Here is a 17,367-nt window from a genome sequence, read left to right on the forward strand (position 1 = left end):
AGACATCCCGAACGACGCCCCTTTTTTTTTCTTATAAAAAAACGTTCGATCAAAAGACTTTTGCAACTGTCCGGCATCTGCTACCCCCCCTATAGTATATTGTTATTGTTGTTGCACGAGCTTCTCCTTTGAGGTCCCGTCATTTTTTTTTCTTTTTTTTTAACCTTTGAAGAAAAATAAGATCGACAAAAATAGAAGGAAAAAAAAAGTTGCAAAAGTAGTAGTAGAGCATCCTATTTGTGGGCCATTCTGCTCGGGTATGTGTTATGCACAGTAGTCGAGCTGCCTGCCTCTATCACTCTTTTTTTCCCCCTGTTTGCAACCCTGTCTTTATTGAATCATCCTGTTCCCTTTCTTTTCTCTTTTTCTTCCCGGTTTTGGCGGATCGGATCAATGGGAATACCAAGAAAAGGGAAAAAGAAAAATAAACCTTCTTTCCATTTCGAGACTTTCTCTCTGATGGAAGGATAACGTGGTGGCACTCGTGAAAAATTTCCATCTCTGTTTCATTCTGAAGCCGGAAGCATAAGGAGAGAAGGATGGGGTGGGGTTTAGTTTATTTCTCTTTTATCCCACTGTATTTTATTGCTTTCGTTCGATATGATTTCCATCGGAAACTACTGGCCATCAAGGGCTGGATGTCCGATAGCTTTGCTAAGGATTCACGGACTAGTGCGGGGGGAAACTTTGAGTCTTTAGATCCTCAGTTGAATGTGGAGTTAACTGAAAAGGAAATCGAACGGGGGAAAAAAAGGGGCGAACATAGTATAAAAGGGGATCCGACTTCAACTGTAGCTGTAAGAAGTTATTCTGTCGTTATGAGTAATATTCAAATATTTGTTTTGAAACCTTTTTGATGCTTGGAAGCCTCATTTCCATTTTCCTTCGCAAGGTTTACCGTTAACGTTTACGAAAAAAAAATATGTGGATCGTTGTTTATTGTCTAATGCATGTTTGCTGATGATTCGCAGTCGTATGAAATACTTGAGTAAATCTTTCAATCGAGAGCAACCTGCTATTTTGATTGGTCACGTCATGTTTCTATTATAAAGTTGGAATGGGGAGGCGGGGAGAAAATTCTCAGCACGATCATCGCTAATAATGCCCCGTTCTTTGTACGTCACGTAGACTCGTCATGTCTTTTTTCTGTTTTCTGCATTTCCAATTGTTTCCACTCGACTTGATCGCCAACGGATAACGGAAGTTTTTTTCTCACAAAACCAACACGAAATGATAGAGATATGCTACAGAAAAATATCTGACAGTCTGCGTCGAGCAACCAGTTTCGACTGTGGATGAACTGAGCGCTGGCCGGACAGTTGACAGTTATTGTCTTGTTCTGTTTGTGTCGCGCCATATACGTCGGAAATAGGCCTGTTACGCCTATGAATAATAACTCGATCTCAACTTTGATGCCTTTTCTTCATCTTTCTGCCGGAAGAGGCAAAGACAAACAAAACTGCTTCCTGTTTTTTCCCCTTTTACTTTTACTTAGGCTATTATATGCTGCAGTCACAAGTGGAAATCTGTGATGTTTTTCATGCATCATATAGAATGGCTGAGAAACAGAAAAGAGTGGAGATGGATGGATAACACTAAAGAAATAATAAACCCCGAAACTTGGGAGCTACTTTAAACTATTCATATTTTTCTTATTCGTTTCTTCTTTTTGTGCTGGGGCCCTATTATTTCTGCAGTGAAATATATTTTCAGTGGGAGCTCGTCTTCCGATAGAATAGACATACAAAGAAAACCTCTTTCAGCAGTCAGGCCGATGAATATTATGGGATCACCATTTTTCTCCTCTCTCTCGTCTCTCTTTTTGGGTTGGGAGCCCATTTCGTTTTTCTTTTGGGAACGCGGGTTTGATAGTGAGGAGGACTTACATTTGACAGGCAATGCCAATGCATTGCTCTCTCCTTGTCCTTCGATGTTAGTGGCCAGGCAAGTGTAGATTCCCGCTGTCTGTCGATCGATCCGCTGCAGCACGAGGCTCTGGTTGCTCATGATGATCCCGGCGCTGCTGTTTTGCTGCAAGGCGCGGCCCTGTATTTCGATTTAAAACATTCAAGTTTTTTCCTTCTCTTATTTTATTTTTCTGCTTTCCTCTTTTTAGACAGTATGCCGTGTGATGGCAATATTTAGAATAGAGTATCATCACATTGTTTCATATTGAATTGCATGCAGCAACTGCTGCTGCATGGTGCTACTTGCACCACTGTGTTTTACTTATTTCGGCTGGGCTGGTTGCTGTCGTGTCTCTGCTGGCACTAGCAAAACTTGTTCATTAGTTTCGTCTAAACTCTGCATCCATCAGCTATTTACGCGCTTTGCATTTCATATCTATCTCTATCTCTCTCTGGTTCTGTCCGCTAGCGCATGTCGTCGCAATTTCCCCCCTCCTCCGTTTCGGTATTATTACCATCATCTTTGCATCGTGATCCACTTTTTAGTTTTTGTTTGATTTTCGTTTTGTTACGTTGTCTGTTGGTCAAATTTTTTCTTTTGCTAAATGGTTATAGAAATGGGAATAGTGCTTGGTATATTTACGTTGTGTTTCCATGTGACTTTGGTGACCCAAGGGTGTGCCCGGATATTACACTCCATGTAAACGTCGTCTCCTTCTTTGATGGCGGCAATCTGCAGTTTGCTGCCCAGCTCCAAATGGACGACGGGAACATCTATTTTTTTATTTTTTTTTATACAGGGGTTAAATGTTTAATGTAAATGAAAGGGAAAAAAGAATCAAAAACACTGCGGACTTTTCTATTTTTGCTTTTAAAATTGGAAAAAGGGAGAGAGGGTTGGATAGTTAAATGGGCTGGCTTTGTTTGGTTTAGCCTTGGTAGATATATTTACATTGGACGTCGAGTTTCAAAGTGTCTTCCATGACCGAGGCGGGTAGTTCGTGATTCTCTGCACGGCAGGTCAAGTACTGGCCGCCGTCCTCTGCGCTGGCCACAAATGTCAAACTGCTGTAGCTGATGTTGCCGTCGGACGAAGTCTGTATTTAGAGAAAGGCAGACGGACAAAGACAAAAGAGATACAGTAAAGAACAAGACGAGAGAGAGAGAGAGCGACAGTGGAGAGGATAAGAGAGACACATCTAGATTTAAGGATGTAAAAGGATTTTCAGCGGAGGGAGGGAGGAGGACTATTTCTATGCGAGGCCGGGGCCCCCCCTTTTTATTTTTGACGACCGCACCATTTGCCACGCTCTTTGTGAGATTTGACGACCGCCAGCTTTTTTTAGGTCTCGGGTCATCTTCATTCCCATTCTTGTCGTCGGCGTTGTTTAGTTGTTGGGGGGCTATTTCGTGGCCTCATCCGCATAATAAACGGGAACGAACAAAAAGAAAAAAACAAAATTGGGAGAAATGTTTGGAGGGAGTCGAAAAAACCCTGGCGAGGTTCAGCCACTGTTCCAACGGGCGGAAGGCAAGTGTTTTAGCGTCGGAGATGTACACATAGAGTAGAGGAACCAATCACAAAAAGAGTTCGGCGGACATGGTGAACTTTGGTCTTGGCACTCTGCACGTTCGCTAAAAGATAGTTTGGAATGTTAACGCGAGGGCATTCTTTCCTTTCAAGTGGACTCTTCTCTTTTCTTTTTTTGGTTTCCCTTTTTTTTTCCTTGTGCAATCACTCCATTTCCCCTACTTCCGGGAATGCAGATTTTTCACTGTTTTCCCGGAACGAAACGAGACGAGGGGAGCGTTGAAAAGGCACGCCGAGTGCCCAGGAATGCCAACGTGCCAAAATGGGATGGACATTTCAATGGGAGGAATGCGGGAAATGAAATGCACGTTTGCTTATTATTACTCTGGGATCGATAACGAACTCAAAGTTTACGAAATTAGTATTACCGTCCACACTTTAAAATTTACCGTTTCGTGACTGGCTTGGAGACGGGAGCCGGCCTTCCACCAGGAGATGTGCGGTGGTGGACTCGAGCCGACTGCTCGACACGTCACCTGTTGTGGTTTATTGGCCGAAACGGCCCGGCTTTCTTTTTCAATTTTAACCTCCAACAGCGGCACTGAAAAAAAAAATAAAAATAAAAACAGAAATCGATACATCATTATAAAATTGTTATTGATGGCAGACTGCATGTCTAAAGGTCGATCTCATTAATGCTCCCTAAAGATATCTTTTTGCAATGTTATTTATCACGTAGTCATCCTTTACAAAACTCCTCTGGCTTGCCGCTCCTTAATATTTACAAAGATATTCCTTCCTTTTTCCACTATCTGCGAATCGCGAAACTAACACAAGTGCGGAATTTTCCTTTCTGTGCAACTATGCACTTTTCTTTCGTCTCAATCGTTCAGATGTTGCAAATCCCAATCTACTTCACCCAACAAAAAAAAAAAAGAAAAAAAGAAAATAGCAAGCGAGAAAAAGCCTCTGGCTTATGCAGTGAAACTTTTTTTTTTTTTTTACCGGGACAGTATGTACATTTATAACTTGTGCAGCTCTGCGTTGGTGAGTTTATCAAGGGGGTGAGGTCGGAAACGATTGGACTTGACCAGCAACTTCTCTACACTATCTCGGCAGCTTGAAAGTTGGGAGTTAATAATCAGTAGACTTGTCAAGGGGAAATCTTTACGATAAATCTATAGTCTATTTTATTAAGTAGTAGCGGCGAAATAGAATGCCGTAGAATCTAAACCCAGAAACCTCTATATGTGTAGCATACATTTATACAAAGGCAAACGGAGCGGGAATGATGGAGGAGTTGGTTTTAGTGGAGCAGGGAAACTTCTTTTCTGACTTCTCGGGACTTTCTTTCTTTCTTCTTCTTCTTCGTTTTTTTTGCTTAACTCGAAAGTCTTTTTGGTTTCGCGCCTCAATTCCCCAAATGTTGATATTTTTCTTCTTCTTCTTCTTCTTCCCTCCCTTGCCTCTTCATCTCGATTACGCCGTGTCGCTGCGAATGGTGAAAAAGGAACACGGAGTTTGGCTCGACTTGGCTCATCGTCGACTCACGTCAAGCGTGTATTTAATTACCGGGCAGACGGGGGGGAAAGGGATCAGCAGTCTGCTCGTCGCGGCCGTGAGCCCAAAAGAAGAGCAGAAAATGAGAAACTAGAGCCGTTAGCTGCTGCTGCTGCTGCACGTGTTAAAAAAAGAAGGAGGAGAAGGCGAGAGGGAGAGCAAAAATGTAATCTTTTCTAAAAAGATTCCCGAGGACCCCACACTATATCATCAATCGATGACGCCCGCATTCATTCTTTCTGCCGCATTCAAAAATAAAACGTGGCGAAAATGTTGCGCATCCCCCCCAAAAAAAATTATTCCTTCCCGCAATCAGAACCGAGCCGTTTTTATCTCCACGTTTTTTTTTTTTTTAATCCGTTGCGTAACTTGCAGTTCCCGAGTCCTATCCAAATGTACTACCGTTCAACCCATCTAGTGGTAAAGTGAAAGTAGACGAGCGTCGTGCATATTTTGCAAAGAACTAAAGAGCAGCTGAGCTTTTCCCAAAATGGATCGGTTGATAACTTTGGGACGGTCGCCCTGCTTGAGGCCAAATCACTTGCCTGATGAAAACCATCTTGCTGATGAAAATAGAGATTTTAATCGCCATCGACGTAATCTTACATCATTTGCTAAAAAGACCATATGGTCACCGTTGCAATCCGGTTATCCGAACTCCTACTACTTTCGCCTTAATACTTATGGGAAAACGCTCTTTAATGCCACCAATCTGCTCTCTCGCTCACTCTGCTGGGGTGTGAGACACGACATGGTCTTCTTGTTGCCGTCGTAAAAACGCGACGAGAAATGACTCGATGATGAAAACAAGTTCGTTTGATGGCGCAGAGCGGCTGGCGAAATTCACGGGGCTGGTGGTGGTGCGCTATCGATGCGGATATACGGGGACCCTCTTTATGTATATCGTCGCCGTATCATCCCGCTCTATTCGCGTTGCAATTACTCTTGTGAGTGGTTTCATTGTGCCCTGTCGGCATTATGCTCTTGTTGGATAGTTGAACAATCATAATGAGACGCCTGCCCGGAAAAATGGGCGACAAAAACGAGACGATCGTTAGATACAAACAGAGAAAAAAAGCCTCCAACCATCAACGACTGTGTAATCTACCGTGCATTGTACTTTTGAAAGCTTGCCCAGGCTCTTTTATTTTGTCGCCTCAAAAGTTTTGATTTTGTTTTCGGCGTCTCCCAGACATGTCTGAATGTTTATCGTTGCTATGTATAGGTAGAAGAGGTGGGGGGCTTAGGTCTTATTGACTATCTTGACACGGAAGGTTGTGGTGATATAAGAGTTCCCTCTTTCGGGAACATTATTACACTAACGATGTGATTACGTGATTCTGCTCTTTGGCTTCTAAACACAATAGCTCGGCAACTCTGTGATGCTCCATTCATCCGTTCGTTTGTGACGAATACCGATTTGCTATTGATCCTCTAGCGCGAGACATCGAGAGTTGCATACATTATGGAGAGACCCGAGAAAAAGGAAAATCACGTTAGGTCTAGACCGTATTACGTATTCATCACTAGCAACAGTGGCACTCGTGCATACATTCATAGACACGCCGGCTGGCTGGCTATATCTCGGCTCGCATCCAAGGAGGGGATTTAACACTGGAAGATTTATCCTATATCCATTTCTTTTGGTCACTTCGTTGCGAAGCGAGTGTTGTTCTGTACCCTAGTTGCAACCTCGCTGCTGTAGTTTGTGTTTATGACGCAAGCCGTAGATGTCGTTGCCGCGGAATCGAAACCAAACACGCAGTTTTCCAATAATCTCTCTCTCTCTACTTTTCTTTCGATCAATCCCCCGCCCATGGTAGCCCCATACTGTGTGAGTTTGTAAGATCCTGCCAACACAAACAACAACCTCTTGGTCTACACTTTTGTCAGCATCGTATATGTCTTTACGGGTGGGAAGACGATTTTTTTTTTCCATCGACGCTCGTCGACAGCAGCGCTCTCATCTTTGCAATGTTGCGTCTCTTTCACTCTTAACTGCAGCCTTTGAAAAAAGAGGGGATCACTCTTGTTTTTTAAATGTACTGCATATATCGCCCAGAACGCTTTGACTAGACGCAGCTAGATAGATGTTGTTTACTAATCAACTTGTGCAAGCAAACAAACAAGACTCGGATTCAATTTTAAGGGAACGTGCTGAGACTTCAACTTTGGCTTTGCGCTGCTCGTCGCCTTTCGCACAGCTCCGATCAGAGGTCTTTGTTAGTGTAACAATATTCTAACGTCATCTCGCCGCCTTTTGTTTTTCCTATTCCGAATGAAACGGCCCCAAAAGTTTGACGGCGAACTGCACACTGCCAAAAAAGAAAAGGATTTTGATTGAAAGTTGGCTCGACGTCGTCTGACTTTTGCCCCATATCGATTTTGCTACAGTGCGCAGATAGTCTCTTGAGCTAGTGTGTAGGGTCTACAACTCTACATATATACGGCGTCTGTGGGTGGGAGGAAAAATGGAAATGGGAAAGAAAGCGAGAACTGTTGAGAAAAGTTCAAGAAACTCTTACGGCGCATGAGGATGGTGATGGCTGACACGAGTGGCGGCAGGATCCGACTGTTGGAGGCAGCGCAAGAATAGCGGACGTTATGATTGGCTCGACTTAGTTGGGCGATGTGCAGCACATTGCGGATCTGCTTGTTGGGAAGATACTCCAGCAGGCCCTCGATAGCGCGCCCGTCTTCATACCAAATGACTCTGGGCACCGGTTGACCTATACAAGACACGATCGAATGAAGAATGGTTACCAGCAATCGCAAATTATGTCGAGTGATTACAACGTAGTACACGGATGAGCGATAATAATTAACACTTGAGCATTAGAATCAAATTGAATTAGCCGAAGGTTAATGTAGATCCGCTGATAGGGCTGCTGTTCGTGTTCTTTTTACGCGTCTGTCTAAGTTTGAAACGGTCTAGCCGTGCACTGTAGCCCGAGGAATCCATTATCGTCTCAATTACAAAAGCATCAGCGAGCGCTACCAGCCAGAATACACACGTATACACACGCGCAACATACTTGAGCACAGATCCTCAAGAGGCACCGGCTATAGGAAACACGGACGTCATCCAATCCGTTGGAAAAACTGGCAAGGAAATAAGAAGCCCCGATTCTTATAAAAACAACCTTTTACACTTGGCTATCCTTTTGTGTTGTAGCTGTTGTTGAGTACAATTCGTTATCAACCCAGCCGCACACCCTTAGATGCACTTTTTGTATTTTTGCGCCACGTGTATGGCTGCGCCTCTCTAATATGTAACTTCATTTGGGAAAACGTAAGGGAGCGACCAAGACCCAAGGACATCGTCATAGTCTTCCGGTCTAAACGTAATTTTCCTGCCAGATAGGCTGACTGTAATTATGTTTCCATGTTTCCTATTGATTCACCTTTTTTTTCGATTCAACTGTTCACTTCTTTGGTCGCCATCCTCTGAGTGTCCCTCTCAAAATACTCAAGAAAATGTGTATGCGAATCATTTCCTTATGCCCACTTTCTTAGCATTTGTGTGAGATCTTTTCGTAGATCATTTACAGCCACATGTCATTACGGATCGTTGTCGGTTATCTTGAAAATAAAAATGCGAAAGCAGGTTGTCACGGTATCCACGGTAGCCCCGCGGTGAGCTAAACTGATATCTAATCAGTTAATACGAGGGATTTCAGTTCTGCTTTCTCTGGCATCACGTACAAAAAGTGGCCAAGCCATTTTATTCTTGTCAAGAACGGTTGAAGTATATCAAACGTTTTAAAAGCTGTTGCAGACAAGGCAACAATTAATAGCACCGAAATGTTTCGAAGGTAAATCATTTTCTGTGCGACACTTTTGTTTCCCGTTAATTATTTGGTGGATTTAAGGCCACTTATCTGCACCACAAAAGGACTAAAAAAATACGCCATTTGGCTCATTGGAATAGGATTCGTTGGCACTTGTGTACTTCACTATACCTCTCAGCAGTTTGATATCAATAAAATTAAACTGAGCGAAGTAAGAATCACAAGTTTTACTCCCTTTTCAGACATTTTTAAACGCGATATATCTTGATTTTTTTTAATTTTTTTTACTTTTTGAAGCTCAATTTCATCTCAGATGGCATCCCACCAGAAAGAAATGAAATCCCGATCGACTTTATCGATAACAAATATTCTGGCAATTCAAAAACGATCTTGTTCTGGACGACTTTTTTTGGCGGGCACGTCTGGAGTAAATTAAAAATGGATTTGAATGAGGAATGTCCCTCTCATAACTGTCGGCTAGTCACCGATCGACGCCTGTTGAACGAAAGCGACGCTGTAATGTTTCACTTTTGGAATGACAAGTTGGACCAGATACCAACATATCGCAGACCAGATCAGCGTTACGTTTATTTAAATTTTGAATCTCCCACTCGCAGTCGAAATCATTTCCCTTGGAAAAAGATTCCCCGTGACTTCTTCAATTGGACGGCCACTTATCGACTCGACTCCGATCTTTTTGGCAATATGTTTTATGGCTTTAAATTTGAGCGAAAAGAATCCGCCCAACCGAGAAGTGACGATTTGACTAATTACTACGGCATCAACATTACGGCCAAGACGAAACTGGCGGCTTGGTTTGTTAGCAACTGCAAAACATCGGTCAATCGGGAGGGCTACGTCCGTGAACTTCGCCGCCACATCCCAGTCGACGTCTATGGCAAGTGTCTAGAGAATCACAAGTCCTGTCCGAGAGAGAAAGAGCCCGAAAAAGAGCCACTGTCGAAAATCAAGACCAAGTGCGAAATTATGCTTGAGCGGGATTACCTTTTCTACCTGAGCTTTGAAAATACTTTTTGTCCGGATTATGTCACAGAAAAATTTTACAGAACTTTTCAAACGGGAACTATTCCGGTTGTGTTTGGAGGAGCAAATTATTCCTTGTTCGCTCCGCCGCACTCTTACATCAATGCTCGTGATTTCCAGACGCCCAGACAGCTGGCGGATTATTTACTCGAACTGAGCCAGAACCCCGAACAATATTCGAAATACTTTGATTGGAGAGGGGAGTTCAATTTAAAGCGAGATTCCGGGTGGTGCAAACTCTGCGAAATGCTCAACGAGCCCATTGTTGAAAGAAAAAGTTACCCACTCATTGAGGAATGGTTTTTTGATAAATATCCTTGTGAGAATTACCACTGGACTCCAAACACAATAAATTAATTGGCCGTGTTGAATTGTGTATTCTGTTTTGAGTTGTCGCAGTAACGTCACTTGGAACTATTATTGATTGATCAGCATTCTTTTTACGACATAATGGTGGTGCACCGTAAAAAGGAAACCATCTTCAGTCGAGTCCTATTGAATCGTTAAATCCAAGGTTTACACCTTTTTTTTTTGCCTCTTCTGCACGATTGCGCCTATAGGGGAAGTCGTTAACGTTCTTTATTGCTTCTCTTGTTGAGCGCCTCTTTACCTTTCTCGTTGCCATACGATTGAAAAAGTATCAACAAATTGCGCAATCTAGGTTGAGTGGAAACTTCTATAATGGTCATAGAAGTCCATTTCATTTCAAGTTCGTCTGGCTTACTAATATCTTTTCGAATACGTCTCAGATCGATTCATTCATCTTCAAGTGTTGATTACTTCCGTTGCGGATTTTTAGCTTCCATTCAAAATTGAGCCATGTTTTTAAACAAGAAAAAATTAATTGAAATAACTTTTCTATTTGCTCGGCTTTACTAGACTTGAACCGAATCCATGCGGTGAGTGTAAGTGTCTTATGCACAGGAGATTGCGTTACTTCAACGATGATTACTGATTTAGTGATTTGTGTCATTTGTCGTTCCACTGTTTCCACCCTCGGGTGACAAGTCGTACGTATGCCTCTCAATGTCTAGAGGCTAGAGAATATTCACACGTCCACCAAGGCATGCACTTGATCAATTGAGCTGGATTTGTTTTCTAGGATCGTTTTTGACAAAGCCAAGACAACTGGCTGATTTGCGTTTGATAATGAAATTTACCTTGCGTGACGGTACAGATGAGAGTGAGTGGAGTTCCACTGTCGTAGAGTCCACTGACGTTCCTCACTTCAATTCCTTTTGAATCGGTAATGACGGGCTTGGAGGCGGGAGCTGTGGAATCCCATCCAAACGCACCCAGAGTACATGCAACGGAATTTAATGACATGATAGTTACAGAAGGGTATACAGAAGAAAATAAAAAAAAGGAAATGTCATTTCTGATTGCGTGTACTTATAACGGCGAGATGAATGCGGTAGTGTCTAGTCGGAGACTTTTTGAAATCGACTCTGCATTTGTAGACTCCTTCGTCCTCGCGGAGGACCGGCTCCAGCAGCAGACGGACTTTGTCGCTGTTGGCTTTGAGATGAGCCCGTCCGTAAAGCATCATCTTGTCGTCCGACCAGTGCTGGGCATCTTTCATGTACTTGCCTCGAGCATCCACGCTGTGAAAGAAAGAAAAGAAAAAACAATTCATTAAGAATCACAAATCAAGATTAAAGGCATAGGGCGTCACATTAGTGCGAAGTAATAACGCTTAACAACAGCGGGATGGGAGCATCTAATGTGGTTATGTAACTTTGTTTTGTTTTTTTAGTATTCTTTCTTAATCCTTCCATAAAATTTTCTTTTTGGCAAATTTTCTCGACCTCTCCTCTAATTATTGTGTCATTAAATATCCACCCACATTGACGGCACACGACAGTAGTTTCTCTCTCAGTGTCAAGTGGAGATGGTGTGCATTTCTGTCTCTACGTCGTGGCGTTTGATTGTTCATTGTGTGAACTGTTTGTGAATTTAACTGAATCCGTCTTCATCTATTACAGCCTGACTGTTTGGACACTGGTGCTGCGTGTGGTGGACTGCGGGAGTCGGCGTGGATCATTTTCGGTAAGTCGTGATTCATTTAGTGTTTCAGTTGGTCTAGTCAATTTTCCCTCTCGATTCTCGAAACCCCCACATTGAAATAGAATCTGATGAACGTCACGTGGTTCCCGTGGCAATGGCATGCGGAAGTCTCCTCCCACCCACCTGTCCATTTTCCCGTGCAGTGCAACCCACCTTGGGTATTTAGTGAATAGATCCCATCTAGTTGGAATGTCGGATCGCCTGTATCTTTTAGTGTACTGAAGAAAAAAGAATAGGGTCTAGGGTCCGTCCATCATATTTATTAGTTCGGATGTCTGCCAGATGTGGCCAGCATTTGGTGTTGCTCGTCTTATGGCCGCCCACTCACGGCGGTGATGGTCTGAGCGGTGATCTCTCTCTCTCTCTTTCTCGATCGATGATCTTTTTAAAGAAGAAAAACAGGCTCGTGTGCACTGGCGCATCATTATTTCCCCCATTTACTTTTTCGTGTCGACAAGAAAACGGGGAATAGGTGCAGTCCATACTTTGTTGCTGTGTAAACAACGTGCGGCGGAAGAAATATTGTGCCGGGGTTCAGTGGAGAGCGTCATCGATCCAGCTAGTCCGCACCCACAACCCACATCAAGTTAGCACCATTCCATCATCTCTCTCTCTCACCGTCTCGGCTTGGAAATCGATTGAATGAAAGAGTGTGGTATTCTGCAGGGGGTAGTGCAACGGGGTTGGATGGAAGATGACACATGTTTGCTTCGTTTACACACAACAGTCGGGAGCGTGCATGGGGCCCTCTGCAATATACATAGGAGCTCATCCACACCTGGGCGAGTTAGCTAGGCATCTTCTATTCATAACAATGTCTAACTTTCCTTTGATGGCTCCTGTCTGCTGCGTCTGCTGCTGCCGCCATATTTCGTTTTCAAGTCGGACGGTTTTACTGCAACCGCGTCAGACCACAAATCCATTAAGGCCCGTCTTTTCCCTTCGTTTGTCTTTGCCCAGGCTATTATTCCCCTCTCTCTTTCTGCTTTCAAAGCCGCTCTGGGGACTGTAGACAACGGTCTGGCAGCTGCAGCCTACACTGTCCTCCCTGTGAATGCGGAACGTTGTTTCTGCTGTCCAGTTCCATGTTCATATCCGTCAAGAGTTGGTGCACTCCATCGCGAATCGCGATCATCGTGTCCTCGCTATAACCACAGCTCTCCATGCGGCTCTCTGTGGATGTTGATCTAAGCTAGGCTTCTTATAGTACATCTAATTTACCGTCAAGGCAGATTACATTACAAGTACTTGTGTTGTAGGCCTCTCTCGCTGTTACTTTGTTGTTTACCCCTACGGCAGCAAAAGACGTCGGGCAAATACATGCACTACGTGCCGGCCATGTATTATTTGGGGGTCGACGTCTCTTGCCCTTATTTTCGCTTTTGTAGGTTACGCAACCGTATTGTCTCGTGATCTTCTTTTCCCCTTTTGTCTATTGATCTTCATTATAAATGGCTCTCGCTCGAGTCGCTGACGTTGGTTTCAAATCGTCAGTCTGCTGGATATCAAAAGCTTAAATATTTTGTAGCGATCGATGTTGTCATAGACTGGAGATGTCAAACCCCAAGGATGAGCCAAACCGATCGTGTGTTTTTTCCCCGAAATCTCTCGCGCAGTTAACGAGAAGACAGACGTATTTTCAGTTTAGACTTAAATTCGTTGTTTGTCTTACTCCATCGGATTTAATTCTTGTAAACCTTCCCGGTTTTCTCATTAGGCGAATGAATGTGGCTCTGCATAACCCTTTTCCTTGGTCGGAAGTTTAGAGTAGTTGCTACTAATATTCCAGCGAATCAAAAGGTTGGATGCCGCTGGACGTCCCTTGATCTTGCCCGTTCCCACATTCAAACGTCTGGCAATCACAGACGCACTGGCATACGAGTAGGGCAAAAGGGGGTGAAGGGGGTGGCGGAGGCTATCAGCAGTAGTGGTTATGCCATAGGAATAATCAGGTTGTCAACTTGTCTTGTGTGTTGGATACAAAGTGCGTCTGAAAATCTCTGTCACATCCCCGGCTGCAGGGGGGCTGGCGACATGGCCGCCTTTCTCCGTATGCCTAGACTCACTTTGTGCCTTTGCATTCGTATCGCGGAGAGAACGTTGAAGGAGATCGTGCGTGTTGCTCATAAAACGAATGGGACCCAAACCCTCAACAGCAACAACAACAAAAAAGAAAGAAAAGAAAAAAAAGTTAGAGAAACACCCAAGTGCACACACGCCGGGTCTCATCCAGACACATCTCACACACGAGTTCATTCGAGAAATGGCAGATTGAAGAATTTGGAAAATAAGAGGGGGAAAAGTTTTATGACTTAGCACATGTCGGAAAAGGGATGGCAACAAAATAAAAAAAAAAAACTCTCTCCAAGAAAACAAATAGGATAGCCAAGATGAGGAGGAAGCAGAGGGGGCTTATCTATAATAAAAGTTTTCGTGCGGGATGTCCGAGAGTTTCCGACACACACACAGAGGTCTCTCTCTCTCTCTCTCTCTCTTCGCCGAATGTATCTTCATTTCGATAATGGACCATGGCAAGTTGGGAAGAAGAAAGCCTTTGCTGGTGCTATAGAATATACCAGGAATAGAGGCCGGGCAGCCAGCAGGCAGACACTATTTATCTAAGAGGAGAAGAATGATCGTGCGGCTTCTCTTTTTCTTTTCTTTTTTTCCTCGGAAAATGGGGAGGCGGGCAAGGTTTAAAAGGGACTTTGATTTAATACATTTACAGCGGATCTAGTGTAATATGTAGCTAGAGCAAAAGACGGGTTTGGGTTGTTGTTGTTGTTGTTTACTCAAAGTATTAAAATAAGAAGGTTCTGGGCTAATTGGTTGTTGTTGTTTATTTGACTATCGATGACAAAATATTTTTGCGTAAGGCTTTGCCTTTCCACTAACTTTTACCCAAAGTCCATGGATCATTCCTTCCTTGTCTTGGGAACCTGGACTACAAGTTAGTTGTTCTTTTTTCTTTTGTGCCGTATTGCAGCGTGCAATACGGTACGAAAGGGAACCGTACTTACTCGAATAAAACATTTCTTTTATTTTTACAAAAAAAACGGGAGACTGCTTGACTTGTACTGACTATAACAATGTTAAGAGTTGCTTACAAGTCTCCTTATCTCCTGCTTTTACATCTCTCTTTTTTACATTTACTTTTCTATACTGGTCTATTGCACTGTGCGTGGGCCTATAGATGTGCAGCCTACGAAATTCCATTTATTTATCCGTTTGTCTGGTCTCCATTGTCTCTTGCGCTTGTTTGCTTCGTCGGGCAAACCGTAGAGAAGGGGGGGGGACAAAAAGGGCAAGGCCTTTGCTTTTAGACACAAGTCGATAAATTGGTGGTCCTGCAATTATTCTGCAGTTGCTCTCGTCTGTTGTGATTCGATATTTGGGATCATTCGTGCAGCTCATACGTGGACCCAAAAGATTTGTGCAGGAGAAGGGTTTTCTTTTGTTTTGTTTTTTCTCCTTAATCAAAACTTTTCCCTTCTTTGCTTTATTTATTTATTGCATCGTGGGGTTGGTCGTCTGAACGATGTTCATCCATCAGATTTCGGCCGGGGCGTATCGAGGAAAACGAGACTGTTCAGGACGAAATCAACTCTGACGCAACATGGAGCCAAACCGGCGCGACGTTGACTAATGGATCACCCGATTCGAGCCGATCATTCACCATCACAAAGTGGCCGATCTTCTTAATTCTCTATTTGTCTTTTCGGTTCCCATTTCTATTTTTTTTTCCTTCTATCCATTCTATCTATTCGCTGTCTTTGCCTGGCCCGCATCTGATGATGCACCAAGTCATTTCTTCCCCTCCGTGTCTTTGCCCTGCCCAGACGGACATTAAATATGACAGCATAATAACGAGGAGCTGGGGCTGGCTAAGGGAAAATAGTGCCTCTAATCACGATTGTTATTGTTTGTGGCCGGCCGTGGTGGTGGTGGTGTAGCGGATGAATGGAATGTGCGCCACACCACGTCGCTACCGTGGTCCGGGTCTCAGGTCTCATCCGGTCGTTGCGCGTCTCATTGTCGAGATCCTAATTAGCCGACCATCAAGTCAAGGAGATACACTTTGATGGCTGCTTGTTATCTACTTGACCTGAAACTTTTTCTTCTTCTTCTTCTCCATCTACCAAATCTTTGCGGCTTGATGGTCTTTTTCTCTCTTCTAACTTGCGACTGGAACGACCCCACATCCAATTTCTCTGACGATCTGGTCCTTGTCGTGCCGTGTTTACTTATTATATCAAAATTTAGGCCTCGGCTTCTAATTCCCCCGCTCTACCAACACGGTTTTATGTCTGCAGTTGCCCGTGAGCGAGCTGCAACGTCTCTATATTCAAATCTGGTCGGGTTTTCCGGGATGACTGATAAGACACACGCGATGTTTGAGAAAGTCAAACGACATATAATAACGGAGCCCAGCTCTTTTTGTTCACCCCTCTTCATCCTTTTCTTTTTGCTCGTTGGCTTTGACTGCCTCTCGCGTTGTTGTTCTTCCTCCCGTCGCGCGCGCTCAATTATCATAATAGAGTCGTTGGGCGCCCAGTTTGAAAAATGAACCAAGTTGGAAGGAATAACAAAAAAAAAAATGTGAAAACGTCAAGAGAAAAATGAGAGAAACAACGGGAGACCTTGTTGACGATGACATTGCAGTTTAAACACGTTATTCTTTCCACAATATTTTTGTTGGTTATATTACGGTCCCCTCTAGCTCACATATTTTTTTGAAATTACGATTTTTAAATAAGTGTTTCGAGTTGTCTTACCTGTAGAATGGCATCGTTTCTCCGTCTTTGTACCAGAGGACGAGCAGGACGTAGTCACCGGGAACGGACGACTTCAGGTCACAAGTCAACTCGGCCGTGTTGCCGATTATCACTTCCGTGTAGATGAGTGGCACTGCTTATTTGTCATTCATTCCAAAGAGAAAAGAATTTTAGACACACGAGTTTTCAGAGAAGATAATGTAATAGGATTAAAGTCAAGTTTTGGAATTAAATTAGCAGTAAACAAAAGTTCAAGTTGTTCCGGGGTCAGGGGGAATGTTTGGAACCGCTATATTTGGTTCCAGACTTCCAGATTGTTTTCCACATTTTCAAAGTTTTCGAAGCCTTTCCTAATTCTTTTTCTGTTCTTCAGCTGGAAAAGTGACCACTACTTTTTTTCCCACTCTAATGGTATGCAAAATGTTGTATACAACTTTGACGAAAAGTTCCATTAGGTTAGACTTTTCTTGTTGCTTTAATAACAAAGTTGTGTCTCAACTCGAATGAATGTTATTTTTTTCTTTTTGCCTTTAATTTGTCGATCTTTTCGCGTTGCAAATGAGTGTTCACCCCAACGCTAAATATAGCGAGCGAATCTAGAGCTGCGCTATATACTTTGAATGGTAGATGAGCATCGGAAAGTAATCCCATTTGCAACTACTGGCAAGGCCAGGCATTCAAATGAGGCGGAA

General features: G+C 43.4%; 2 protein-coding genes across 5 annotated transcripts in view; one reads left to right on the forward strand and one right to left on the reverse strand.

The window, feature by feature from the left end:
* LOC124194389 (synaptogenesis protein syg-2-like) overlaps positions 1 to 17,367 on the reverse strand; it is a 39,558-nt gene that overhangs the window by 3,017 nt on the left and 19,174 nt on the right. For 2 of the 3 annotated variants that reach the window (XM_046588572.1, XM_046588571.1), the window contains exons 2-9: positions 16,676 to 16,808; positions 11,226 to 11,437; positions 10,994 to 11,104; positions 7,524 to 7,727; positions 3,876 to 4,039; positions 2,860 to 3,004; positions 2,551 to 2,681; positions 1,887 to 2,046 (exon numbers count right to left, since the gene is read on the reverse strand). In XM_046588572.1, the coding sequence (XP_046444528.1) occupies positions 1,887 to 2,046; positions 2,551 to 2,681; positions 2,860 to 3,004; positions 3,876 to 4,039; positions 7,524 to 7,727; positions 10,994 to 11,104; positions 11,226 to 11,437; positions 16,676 to 16,808 (1,260 nt within the window). The remainder of the gene's footprint in view (positions 1 to 1,886; positions 2,047 to 2,550; positions 2,682 to 2,859; positions 3,005 to 3,875; positions 4,040 to 7,523; positions 7,728 to 10,993; positions 11,105 to 11,225; positions 11,438 to 16,675; positions 16,809 to 17,367) is intronic. The other variant, XM_046588573.1, reaches the window with a different exon arrangement.
* LOC124194390 (alpha-(1,3)-fucosyltransferase C-like) lies at positions 8,681 to 10,204 on the forward strand. Of its 2 annotated transcripts, none has more exons than XM_046588574.1 (3): positions 8,681 to 8,813; positions 8,871 to 9,000; positions 9,087 to 10,204. In XM_046588574.1, the coding sequence occupies exons 1-3, from the start codon at positions 8,803 to 8,805 to the stop codon at positions 10,188 to 10,190; spliced, it is 1,245 nt and encodes a 414-aa protein (XP_046444530.1). In that variant the 5' UTR covers positions 8,681 to 8,802; the 3' UTR covers positions 10,191 to 10,204. The 2 variants fall into 2 exon arrangements, with proteins under 2 accessions (XP_046444530.1, XP_046444531.1); XM_046588575.1 differs by having other exon boundaries at positions 9,093 to 10,204.

Source organism: Daphnia pulex, chromosome 5 (assembly GCF_021134715.1).
Source record: "Daphnia pulex isolate KAP4 chromosome 5, ASM2113471v1".
In the NCBI taxonomy this organism is placed as follows: Eukaryota; Metazoa; Arthropoda; class Branchiopoda; order Diplostraca; family Daphniidae; genus Daphnia; species Daphnia pulex.